Source organism: Triplophysa rosa, linkage group LG8 (genome assembly GCF_024868665.1).
Source record: "Triplophysa rosa linkage group LG8, Trosa_1v2, whole genome shotgun sequence".
Lineage (NCBI taxonomy): Eukaryota > Metazoa > Chordata > Actinopteri > Cypriniformes > Nemacheilidae > Triplophysa > Triplophysa rosa.
This window is the reverse complement of record NC_079897.1, coordinates 3382522-3396160: the sequence shown is the minus strand read 5'-3', so window position 1 is coordinate 3396160 and position 13639 is coordinate 3382522. Positions and strand designations below refer to the sequence as shown.

Sequence of the window (13639 nt, the reverse complement as noted above, 5' to 3'; positions counted from 1 at the left end):
CTTAGTAGGCGGGCGCTAGTCAGCTGGTCTATGTGCGGGTCTATGAACGAATGCTACTATTGCGACGGCTTGCTTTATAAATAATTAGATTACGTAACCGGACGCTCCAGTAAAGTAACCACGCAGCGTCAGGGTGAGGTCATTAATATTCATCAGCAAGGCATTCGCCATAGTAGGAAGTTAATTTCGCGTGTGGTAGTAGGGTTGCACCCCCGTACACGTCACGCGCTCCTGCGTTAGGGTGAAGATACAAGCAATGTCACACAGCTCTCCTCATCATCACGACCAATATTCATCGAATCTTGTGTAGAATTATTTCTGACAGCACTTGGAAATATCATTAGAGCTACATCGCACTGGTAAGTGATTTTTTTCCAAACCTTACATATATTTTTGCCGGTGATTTGAAAGAGTCTCTATAAATGTATTTAAATACCTTTTCCTGTGTTATATTAAACACATGAAGCCTGTAATGATACATACATACGAGTTCAATGTTATCTGCTGCTGTTATTTTGTCAAATATGTATTTCATGAATGAGAATCATTCATTTGGAAAATGGTGTGAGAGCATCGTTGTTCCATGCAAACATAATATTCATCGAAATTCAAATAGGCACGTGTTCCTGCGTAAAGAATTGAGAATGGGAATTTTAATGCAGTCTTTTATCATTTTACGCGACTCGTGCATCAAGACATTAATATTTATTGTTTTAAAGCAGATTGTTCAGCTGCGCATTATCTTGCGATCAAAATGGTTAATTATTTCTTATGTTATATATTAGTGTTTTTATTATAGTTTTTTTTTGGCATGGGCTAAAATCAAGATTAAAAGGGCAATTGATGAAAGATTTCCATAGAGACATAAATGCATATTAAGCCTCGCCCCTTCACCCAATATTGGTTTCCATTTTCCTTTGCCTGGATTTCCATCTGGCATTTGGGTTTTTCTCTGCATTTGACTGATCAAGAGAAAAATTGATGATAGGTTTATAGCGCGTGTATCTTGAAGAATCAAAATGACCTTGCAGCAGTCGTGTAAAAAACCTGCTATGTGTATCTTGTGCGCGCGCGCGCGTGTGTATGAGGCTACACGATGGCTTGGCCCATTGCTGATTTGATTCATTCTTGTCACGACAGCATGTGTCGTTTGCTTTGAATGCTCAGATTGACTGAATTGGCAGTGATGCTGTATATACTACCACATGTGTACATATCAGTGCTCCTCTCTTAAGGAAATGTTAGGCTGTATTTTAAATGGTGGTGCATCCCTGTTGAATGCATGCAATGGCAATTATAAGTACTGATAGTATAAGCAGAGTATTATGTTGATCGTATGCATCATATATGTAGAGCTTGGAATGGTAGGACTACTTGCAAAGCTTTCTAACAGATGTCTATTGACATCTGGGGATCTTTATATTTGCTATTGATAATAGTAACACAGCCCATCAAGGATGCACCAAGGTCTTATTCTGACGACCTAATCCCTTTGAAGGGTGAGAGCTTTGTGGGATCCAAGGGTGTAGGGATCCCAAAATCTGTTCCTTGGAACGCGCTTCTGCGTCATCTTCCCGTGCCCATTAAAGAGCCACCGTTGTTGCACAAATAATCTGGGCAAAGAATCGTGGGTGCGAAGTGTCCATCAATTGTCCCCTCTGAAATCCTTCATCTTGATGTGGCCAGTTTTGAACACTTCCGCTTGGAATGACCCTTCAATATTGCGGTCATGGCTGTTCTGCCTCTGAATTTAGATTTGCATGCCCAAAAATCGGAGTGCCCCGAGCATATGATTTTGGTGCCCCTTTATTATTGTGCCCATATGCATTGCATGTGGTGGATAACGTTTATTTGTATAACATTTATTCATTATTACCCACCCACACATCCTTTGCTATGTTGGTATTGCTAGTACAGTCCAGATAGTACGGTAGCATACACACTCTTAAAAAGTAAGGGGGCTTCACAATGCCGTAGAAGAACCTTTTTTGTCTAGATGGTTCCATAAAGAACCTATAACAGCAGATGAACCTTTCTGTTTCACAAAAGGTTCTTTGTGCCGAAAAAGGGTTCTTCAGATTATCAAAAGGTAAGGCTGAGATGGTTCTTTAAAGGGATAGTTCACCCAAAAATGAAAATTCTGTCATCATTTAATGTACCCTCGTGTAATTTCATACCTGTATAAATTACTTTGTTCCAATGAACACAAAGAAAGATATTTGGAAGAATGTTTGTAAGTTTCGGTACATCATTAACTACCATAGTAGGAAGAATTAAATGGTAATCAAAGGTGCCCTAGAACTCTTTCCTAAATTCTTCGAAATATCTCATTATGTGTTCAACAGAACAAAAAATACAATATTTTTTTCCTACTATGCTAGTGGATGATGTCCCAGAACTGATAAATTGCTAACATTCTTCCAAATATCTTTCTGTGTTCATTGGAACAAATGCATTTATACAGGTTTGCAACAACCTGAGGGTGAGTAAACGATGACAGATTTTTCATTTTTGGATGAACTATCCCTTTAAAGAACCTTTGTGGAACCCAAAAATGTTTTTTCTACATTGGCATCGCTGTGAAGAATCTTTGAAGTACCCTTTATTCTTAAGAGTGCAGAGTAAAGCGATCAGTTAAATACATTAACTTCTAAATAATTATAAATCATAATGAGCATAAATATATTGGAAGTATTAATGTGCACTACACCCAAAGCTTAAAAAGCATATTCAATACTAACTTGGGTGTTTTCCAGAAACAATGATATATACAGTTATTACAAAGGTTGTTTGGCATGCTATATGTCTTTATGTCTAATCCATTAGCCATTGGTATGAGATATCCTTGCAAAGCCTTTACTTCCAAAGGCCGTATATTTGATCTAACAGGGTGCAAGTAGCCAAAAGCAACACAATGACTTCAGAGAAGGTGTTTCTCTTAATGTGAATCGATTTGCAGCTTCTGTTGTATTTAAGCAGGCCTGTGGTGACTCCGTAAGTGGCCAACTGCTCTGGATTGCAGTAGTTTTTCAATCATGGTGCGCTGCAGTGAGCTTTCCGTGTAACCTTGAGAGGAATTCTCTGAGGAGTGATGTGGCAAAGCAGGAAAGGGAGTACATCTTCACAAGAGTGCCTTCAACGGCAGGAGTGTTAATCTCTGATCTCTGCTGGTGCCAATGTTTTATCAGACTGGGCCATCATTCAGAAGTCTTTCAGGAATGAGGATTACCCTGTGTTTGGTGGCTCACTACATGAATAGGAAGCTTGCCTTTGAACAGAAATCTATACATTACCATGTATTTACATATAGACTGTAGAGTGACTCATGATCTCTCACCCAATAATTTCTGTTTAGGCTTCACTGTACAGTACACACCACATCCACCATGATGGTTTCTATTTAAACCTGTTGAATGCTATGTACCTCTGTGTGTATTTAAGATGAGAAGATAATGCTGTTCCGTATCCAAATACAATTTTAATATCTCCTTTTTAAACAAGTGTATATTCTTCTAATATACAGCTTTCCTGTTGTTAATGAAACAGATTGACGTGATATTCTCCATTGTAGTTGATTCCAGTTCACGCTGGATTATTTTGGGCTAAAATGGAGGCAGGGCAGAGAGGATGCTGGGTGGTGCTGATGTAGCAGAGGCAGGAGTGATTGTGGCCATGGTGACAGCGCATGTTGAGAGATTTGTTCCAGGGCTAATCTGACTCACAATGCCTCTGCCCTTTCCAGAAAGACCACTGTCTCCTAACCATACACTAACCACTGTAGCTCCCTCTGCTAACTAGCTCCTCCTCTACTTTAAAAGAGCCGTTTCCAATCCATTTACTCGAGGCTGCTGCTGTCACTCTCACTATCTGAAATACACCAGATGCATAGAGCCACAGCCTTGTTAGCAGGTTTTGTTTTCCCAAGCGTATGTCAAAATAGCGTTAGTAGATAAAAGAAGTACAACACACACCCGAAATGCCTGTTCAGATTACTTGTATTAATGTTAAAGTACAAATTATTTTTTATTGCAGTGATTTTTTAAATAAAAAGCAGGACAACCATAAGTACAAATATGTTACAATTGTAATAATTCAGTATAGTGTATTCTGTGTTGTTTGCGTTATGGTAATGTAGATTTATATTGATATATTCCTTGAATGCTATTGTAATTCAATAGTTCTTTTTATTTGGGGGCAATGGTATAGTCCTTATCATTTCTTGTTGTTTAAAACCAGCATGGCTTTCTTTCGTATAAAACAAAAAAACACTGAGACATTTCTCTAAATATCTTCTTTTTAGAAATATCTCTGTGGTTTTTTTGTCTATGCAATGGAAATCAATGTGGTCCAATGTTGTTTGGTTACCGGTGTACTTTAAAATATCTTCCTTTGTGTTCTGCAGAGGAAATAGAGCCAAGAAAGGTGTCTTTACTGTACATATTGTGGCTGCATGGTAAATTATTAGCTTTTATGTTCATAATGAGGATTTAATACTCAGATAAGACAAGCGAGTCAGCTTGTATTGTTCCTGAAGGGCCCATTGTTTAAACTGAAATTACGTTTAGATTATTTTGAAGTGAATCATTTATAAGCAATTTCGGTTGTTATTATAGGGTTATTAGGCAGAGTAATTATTGTATATTTGCTAATATACTCATGTAGCCTCATCTCAATTTGCACATCTGTTACTTTTTCTGCTGCTATTGTTATCATGTAAGTTGCACTCAATGTTGCACATGTTACTGCACTATTGTTTTTTGCACATAAGTTAATACTGTACATTCGCATATATACATTTCATATACATAGTCTATGTTTAGTTTTTATTGTTATGTTTCAGCATAGTTTTTTATTATTATGTTTCTTACATTGTATGTATGTGTGTATAGTTTGTGTATGTGTGTGCATAGCTTTGCACTGTCTTGTCATTCATTGTGGACAGCAAAGTAAGGATTTCATTGCTCATGGAAACTTGTTTCCTCACTGGGCATATGACAATAAACACTTTGAATCTTGAATCTAATTCACAGACATAAATACAGGTTAATAATAATGCCAGCACTATTAGAATACTACTAGAATTATATAGTTTTGGATTGGCTTGCATTGCTGTCATTAGTCATGACAGACCCCTCCTCTTTTACACCATATGCAATATCTCTGAAGGTCATTTTTGCTGTGCAGGTCTTCTATCTTGATGCCAACCTGGCATTGAACTTGCACTGGAATTCCCTGCTAAAGAACCGGTTAGGCTACATAATGCATGTAAAATGTCCACTAGAACTGTTAGACATACAGTGAAAGTCTTCCCCAGATCTGTGCCTTGATACAATCCTGTCTCAGAGCTCTAGTGGCAGTTCTTTTGACCTCATGTCTTGGTTTTACTTTGATATGCATTTTCAGCTGTTGCACCCTTTATAGAGAGGTATGTGCCGCTCCAAAGCATACTTATTCTATTGAATTTGGCACAGCTTAACTCCTCCTTTGCTTAAAGGAGGAAATTAGCGCAAGGATTTTATGCACAGTAACCCATGCTCATTTTAGGACAACCTGCTGTTGAAGTTATTTGATGTGATCTGACCCAGCATCCCTCACAGCTCTGATCCTAAACATCTGCTTTACGGATTATCAATGAGATTAGGCAATTTATAGAATTACTGTAACGTGATATCAGATAACCAGAAAGCACACTGGTGACTTTATAATCCCTGGACGAAGAGATTAACTATGTCTGGACATTATGTTGTCATATAATCTGGCTCATCTGAAGTTTGTAAACACTGCTACTGTAACATTCCTGTCAAACACCCTGGCAATAAATTCCTCATACCTGTTACGCAGTATGTTTTGAACTCTGTAACATCAAAAAATGAATAGGCTTTTGTTGTAAATGAGGAACGTTTATATATTCTTTCAATAAATATGGTCTGGTCTGGTCAATATCAGGCTCAAGAATAGTAAATACATTGATGATTTGCTCAAAGAGATAACATTAACTGCTCAGTAAAGGATTGAGAGGATTTTATGAATTCATATTTTGTGGTACCAAATGTTGTTTACCACCAAATGCTGTCACCCTTTGGAGGATGATGTTATCAAGAAGCTGGGTTTTGTCTTAGTCTAAAGGATTTTACAAAGGACTAACAGGTTGAAAAGTTATATTGAAGACATAAGAAAACCTACTGTATAAACAAATTAAACATTTAAATAACATTACAAAGAAAACATGTTAAAACATTTTGATTAGACGGTGGAAGCATAATGAAGCCCTGCGATATTTCTTAATAAATGTTTTTTTATCCTTAAAAATGTGAATTTAGTGTTTTATTCAGGATATGACGACATGGATTCGTGAAAAACTGAATAGTAGAAATGTTTTGAAAGAGAAGGTTTTTGCCATCTGGTTTGATTCTAGATTAGAACTCTGAAGGGAATCTTTTGCTATATTCATAAACATTTCCCCATGTTTTAAATGTACCACAGCACATCTAAAAGGCGTATAATCCCATATTGCTATCAGGACAGTGTATCAGAGAGTAAATGTGACAGGTCTGGGCTGCTGGTTTTTGTTCTATATTGTTGCCATATGTTCCTGTGCGAGTCTAATTGAAATGCAAGTGTTCCACCAAGAGAAAGGTTGCTGTTCCCAGCAGAACCATCTCACACACATCACTGCTCCTACACAAACTATTGCCGCCCAGTCTGCAGACCTGAATAGAGATAAGATGTATTTTGGAAGTGCAGAGGAAATGGTTACCATGGCACCACGCTGCAACAGAGCTGCTGTCTGTACAGGTTATGTACAGGTACAAGAGCCTGTCATTTAGGGCTTTTAAAAGATAGTTCAGTCAAAAATGACAACTTGCACATCATTACAAACCTGTTTTGTGATGCACAAAATGGTTTAGCACTTTTTTTTAAACAACGCAAGTAGACAGTACACTCCACAATGCCGTAGAAGAACCCTTTTTGTCTAAATGGTTCCATAAAGAATCTTTAACATTCAAAGAACCTTTCTGTTTCACAAAAGGTTCTTTGTGGCGAAAAAAGAAAGTGATGGTTCTTTAAAGAACCTTTGAATGAATGCTTCTTCTATGGCATCGCTGTGAAGAATCTTTTAGGCACCTTTATCTGCAAGAGTGTAATGCTCTTCAATGAAGGTGCTACCAAAGGTTCTTCACATCGATGCCATAGAACCCTTTTTGGTTCCACAAAGAACCATTCAGTCAAAGGTTCTTTAAAGAACCATCTCTATCTTACCCGTTATAATCTGAGGGACCCTTTTTTGCCGCAAAGAACCTTTTGGGAAACAGAAATATGTTTAAGGTCCCCTGTGGAGCCATATAGATATGGTTCTGTTATGTGATTGTAAAGCACCTTTATTTTGAAAGAGTGTATAAATGGACAAAGACATTTTTTATGTTATGTACTGGAGATCTTTTTCTCCGCTATAAAATATCACATCGGTGGTGAGTAAAAAAGTAAATTACAACATAAATTTAAGTCTGTTCCTCACACAAAGCTATCCTGAGGCTTCAGAAGACATATTGATATATCGCACACCAAATCTTGTTTGTTTTTTTCTTGTGGTTTTTAGAGCTTGGCAGCCAAGGTCACCATTCAATTCCATTTTAAGAAAAGGAGCAGAGATATTCTGCTCTCAGAATAATACGAAAATTGGCCGGGTTTAAAGGGGTCATATGTCGCGAATACGTGTTTTTCTGTGTCTTTGGTGTGTTATAAGTTGCCCACGTATGTATTAGATGCGTAAAATTGCAAAAATGAAAGTGTCGGAACAAAAGATGCATTCTATCTAAAAGCGAATGCTCACCCAGACCTGCCTGAAACGCCTCGTGTAACCACACCCCCACAAATCTACATCAGTTTGTGGTATGATTTGACTAAGACCGCCCAAATGTAAGGTGGGCGTACCTGTCAGTACAATTGCTTTGGAACCTGATGTTCCAAATATGGTAAGAGGCATTACATTTCCATCACACGCTTGCAGTATTCGACCAATCACTACGCACTGGTTCACTGGCCAATCATAGCACACCTCGCTTTTCAGAGCGATGAGCTTTGTGAAAAATCTGCGCGTTTCAGAGAGGCGGGGCAAAGAGGAGATACAAACATGCCCGGTATGTGGAAAATACAGCGTTTTTGAACCTTAAATCGTGTATACACATCGCATTACATCTAAAACAAACGATAATATTCGTTTTAGCCATGTCATATGACCCCTTTAAATGACGTGAGAGTAAATTAATAAAAAAAAAAATTATTGTAGAATTCAGAGAATTCAAACCATTTTCTTTACCTGCTTGTAAAGGCACAGATTTCAGTACAACTGCAGTCATTTCAGTGTAGTAAGTGAAAGGAGTTGTGTGTTTGCTTGGCCACAATGTTAATGATTCACTGCTCATGTTGTGTCAACACATTAGTGATTAAATACTCTGTAGAACTCATGTATGGATCATTCAATGCTAATCTGCCCAAAGATCAAACACAAATAGAAATGTCTGTCTGTCATTATACCAGGTGTCAGATGGAATGGTAGGCATACTTACTGTAATATTTTCTCTCCGGATCTGTGAAAGATTTGTCTACATGCCGAGAAATCATACAACCACAGATGACAGCATAAGGCAGCCAAGTGAGCCATTTTTCCATTGCACCAGTCACGACGGCCCCAGATTTTCATCGTTTTACAATCATCACAAGTGCTCTTTTGCAATGTACTGTATGTGTTTATCAGTTCTGCAGTTAATGTATCAGACCGTAGCTGGTTCCCGGCTAAAGCAGAGGTGTTGAGCAGTGCTGACACATCAGATTGCCTTTTTGTCAGTCGCTGAGGGGCGAATGTCTGACCATCTTGTTATCTTCAGAGACACAGGTTAATGTGGGCGCTGAGAGGCTGCTGCATGGCTGATGAGTTTCATTCAGAGAGAAATCCTCAACAAAGAGACAAATCATGGTTACCTTTGTTAAGAGAAAATTAAAAATGGCTTGTTTACACTTTAATGTAGTTTATAATATTTTCCCCACACCCCCAAAACACCCAGTCCCAGCCCTAAATATCACTCATTTTAGATTAGTGCAGCAACACATTTCTGTGCAAATATTTCTGCAGTGTTTTAGAGCTTCTAAGTACCTCTGAGATACTATTCATGTGACTCAATTATGTGTATTAGATTATTAATGCAATAACTGGATTCAGACCAATTTCAACAGATTGTAGAAGGCAATGGTTTTATGAATTTCTCCTGGGAACGGTTTAATTGCCCTTTTCAGAAATCCTTTTCAATTGGTTTCTTAACAAGTTGTTCCTCTGGAATATGAGCTGAGAAAACAAACAAGGTCAGGTGAAGGCTACGGCACCTCCCACAAACCAGTGGTTCCCAACCTTTTTTCCTTGGGGCCCCCCACGTACATATATGACAATCGGAGCCCCCCCAACCCTCATGCGTGTGTGTGTGTGTGTATACATACACATTATTGCTACTCAAACACACATATATAGATAGTAAATATTAATAAATGAAATGAAATAATTGAATAATAAATTAAATTAAATGGTTAAATATGAGTAATATAAAAGATTTTAATGACATTTTTACTTGAATACTCAAATACATTTTCAGGTTGTTGCAGTCTATTTTCAGGTTATTGTATGAACATACAGAGTATACTGAACGTTATGAAAGAACTCTTAAACATTAACATTGCTGTACTTGCATAAAGAGATGCAGGCTACTGTCAATTACTGCTTATTTTTACAAGGTGTCTTTTCATTTTGTTTGGTTTCATGCTGTCGTTTAACAATTTTTCACCACAGAACACACATTCTGGCCGAGACTTGTCTTGTCCTTCAATAAAACCTAAATTTACGTAGGTTTTGTCATAGCGTCTAAACTTTTTCCTTTATTTCCGACGAAGAATCACCGCATTTACGTTTCTCTGCTATTTTTCCTTTTGATTTTTATGTTAACACGAACAGTGTTGGGTGTAACTAGTTACTAAGTAATTAGTTACTGTAATTTAATTACTTTTCACTTGAAAACGTAAAGTAAGGGATTACTCTTATTTTTTCTGTAATTTAATTACAGTTACTTTTGATGTAATTAGACTAAATACTTTGTGTAATATATGTGTGTGCAATAGTGGAATTAACATCAAAATTCAAAGTCTAACTTTAAAATCTGTGCTTTAATGTATAATTCTCACATTTGTAATACTTTGGTCGGTACATAAGAGTACTTTATGTAGTTCATATTATTTATTTGAATGAATTAAAAGAGCCGTCCTTGAATCACTTAACTAATCAAAGTTGATGTATGATATAGAAAGTAATTAGTAATAAGTAACTAAATACTTTTTGGAGAGAGTAATTTGTACAGTAATCTAATTACACTATTGAATATGTAATTAGTAACTAGTAATTAATTACTTTTTCAGAGTAACTTACCCCACACTGAACACGAACGTTGACGCCTGACAGAGGACGTTTCTCATGTGAGTCTCATAGCGAGAACAGCGCGGGTTTCCATCACTCTGGTTTTATTCGCATTTTGAAGTTTCGCATCAGAAACGAGTGATGGAAACGCCAAATTTCGAATTAAAAAAACTTAATTCGCAAAAAAGTTTTTACGCTCGCTTGAGGTGGTTTTTCATTTTGCGAAAAAGGGTTAATGTGAATAATGGGAGATGGAAACACATTTGTCGAATAAATTCCTCCAAAAAGTCACCTAACTGCACTATGAGACTGCGTAACCTGACTAACCAGAGTACTGATCTTGTTACACAGCATGAGAAATGTTGTTACGGTCATTCTTAAATGCCTGAGCAAAGTCGTCAAAGTATTTCTGTAATTGCCTCTTAGAACTATCACGACTGTGTTTCCCGAACAGCAGGCATCCACAAAAGCAGCACATTTATTGTGTTTCGTAATCGTCGGCTTGCGCAAGTATTATGAAAATTATTATATTCAGTGGCTTCTCTTACTGACATTTAGCGGCAGTTTATTAGGAAGTGACGGTTGACTAGTTGGATGGAAACGGTGCTTATTCGCAAATGTTTTATGCGATATTCCAATTTTGCGCATTAACTAAATTCGCAACTTTGGATGGAAACCCGGCTAGTGCTTCCGGCTACCGCGAAGCCCCGTGTGAATGTCTGCCAATGGAGCAGGAAAAATTGAAATAATTATTTATACAAGATATAACTATTTTTGACTGCATTATCTTGGCATTGTAAGCACATGATTTTTTTTAAACATACAAAATATTTTTATTTAAAATGATTAGTGGAACATTTATGCAGCTTTGTTTAACCTCAAAGCATGTCAGCTCCCACGCCCCTCATGTGAACTCTGGCGCCCCCCTAAGGGGGTCGCAGACCCCAGGTTGGGAACCACTGCCACAAACCATTTTCTTATTCAAAGACAAAAATAATATTTAAAAAATCCTGCTTTAAAAGACATTGCTGACATTTGTGACTTTATATTTGTGAAAACAGATGCTACACATGAAGGTTATGATCTTGAAGGTTAATTTCAAACATAGACTGTCTAGAAAACTAACCATTTTGTGGAATAACCTGTTTGTTTGTTTTTTTACTTAGAATAGGTAAAAGTACTTTAGTACTTTATAATATTGTACAATATATTCTACAGTATATTGTACAATAACAAACCTTGTATGACTAATTTATGTGTATCTAGAGAGACAACATTAATAGAGACTATATATAAAATGTATACCGTTACTAAGATATTTTTCATTTTAAATTGTATTTAATTTGATAAAAGTGTGCTTGGTTAAGGTTAAAATAAATAAACGCGATATAGTATTGCACAGTATATGCTACCATAGTGTACATTGTGTGACTAATCTATGACAGAATATACATTTATATAGACAATATAGAAAATGCTGGCTGTAAAACAATCATTTATTTAAATTTGATGGATTATTTATTAAATATATATTTTAAATACATTTTACATATTTATTTACTTTTTTATGTATTTTAAAATTGTATTCAATTTAAACATTTATTTATTTACATTTAAATGTATTTTCATTTTTATTTCTTTTTTAATTGTTCTTTGTTTTTTAATGCATAACAAAATTGTAATGCAAAGACTTAATGCCTTTTTAATTTTTATTTTGTGGAAACATTCGATCTAGACATGATGAGATGGTTTTGTAAGATTCACATATGTTGTTTCATCATCACACAGAGTAGGAGGCCATTTGCTACATGTGTAAATTCATGTGTAGATATTGACTGTAAGGCGTGTCGCTCGGTGGCATCGTGTTTAACAGCACTGTTTCTTTTATATTTTCAGATTGCAGTGTAGAGCACTGAGCTCTTATAGGCGCATCGGCTGCTCTCCAAGGTCCTGAACTTCCTCTAACCCAGCTTCACTCAACTACATGCGAACAGCCAGCTCCTGACACCCGGTTACAGCTCTCTTTACATCAACGCACAGCATTCAATCATGGATGAGGGTTACAGAGACCGCACCGCCTTCATTAAAGGCGCTAAGGACATTGCCAAAGAAGTCAAAAGGCACGCAGGTAAAAAAGTGGGTCGCCACGTGGACAAAATGACCGACGAGTACACCAAGCGTTCTTATGCTCGCTTCGAAGAGGACGACGACGACGATGACTACCCCGTTCAGGCCCAGGACGGCAGCTATTACCGCAGCAACAGCAGGGCCAATGACGACGAAGGTGCTCACAGCGACTCTACAGAAGGCCACGACGAAGATGATGAGATCTACGAGGGCGAGTACCAAGGCATCCCTAGAAACGACTCTGTTGAAAAGGGCAACAGAGAGGTGGAAGGCGTGGCACAGTCGCAGTTCCGGGACAAGTCGCAGTACGAGGGGGAAAGGAGGAAGGATCAGGAGGAGTTGGCCCAGCAGTACGAGACCATCCTTCAGGAGTGCGGTCATGGTCGTTTCCAGTGGACCCTCTACTTTGTGCTGGGTCTGGCCCTCATGGCCGATGGCGTGGAGATCTTCGTGGTGGGCTTTGTACTGCCCAGTGCTGAGAAAGACATGTGTTTGTCTGAGCCCAACAAAGGAATGCTGGGTAAGTAAAGAACAGCTCTTTGGCTTTCACATTTGTGTGGTTTGTGCTATATTGTTGTTTGTGCTAGATTTAATAGCTAAACTTTGCCAGTCTGTCAATCAGACCTGTATTAGTAATGTCACAAAATGTTTTAGAAAAACTGAGATGCCCCTTTTCTCATGATGAAAGTAAAAAGTAGAGATACATTAGTGCTCAAAAGTTTAGGGTCAATTATCAAAAAATACTCATCAAAACTCTCACTCTAAAAAATGCTGGGTTATTTTCAACCCAGTGTTGGGTCAAAAAGAGACGAACCTTTGTTGGGTTATTTTAACCCATTGTTGGGTCAAATACAGTATAAATTGGGCATTTATTGGGTGTATTCAACCCAATGGGTTGGAATTGTCCCTATTTGACCCAACGCAGGCTTGAAAATAACCCACCATTTTTTTGAGTACAGAATTACACGAATTGAACTATAGGAATTATGTCGTGACTTTTTATATTTTAGCACTTCATTATAGCCACCCTTTGTCTAGAATTTGCAGAAATTCTTCTTG

General features: G+C 37.4%; 1 protein-coding gene across 1 annotated transcript in view; it reads left to right on the top strand.

Moving 5' to 3' along the window:
• The first annotated feature begins 211 nt into the window (after window positions 1-211).
• sv2a (synaptic vesicle glycoprotein 2A) overlaps window positions 212-13639 on the top strand; it is a 28908-nt gene continuing 15480 nt past the window's right edge. Inside the window, exons 1-2 of the mRNA XM_057339278.1 lie at window positions 212-359; window positions 12350-13100. Of these exons, the coding sequence (XP_057195261.1) occupies window positions 12503-13100 (598 nt within the window). The 5' untranslated portion in view covers window positions 212-359; window positions 12350-12502. The remainder of the gene's footprint in view (window positions 360-12349; window positions 13101-13639) is intronic.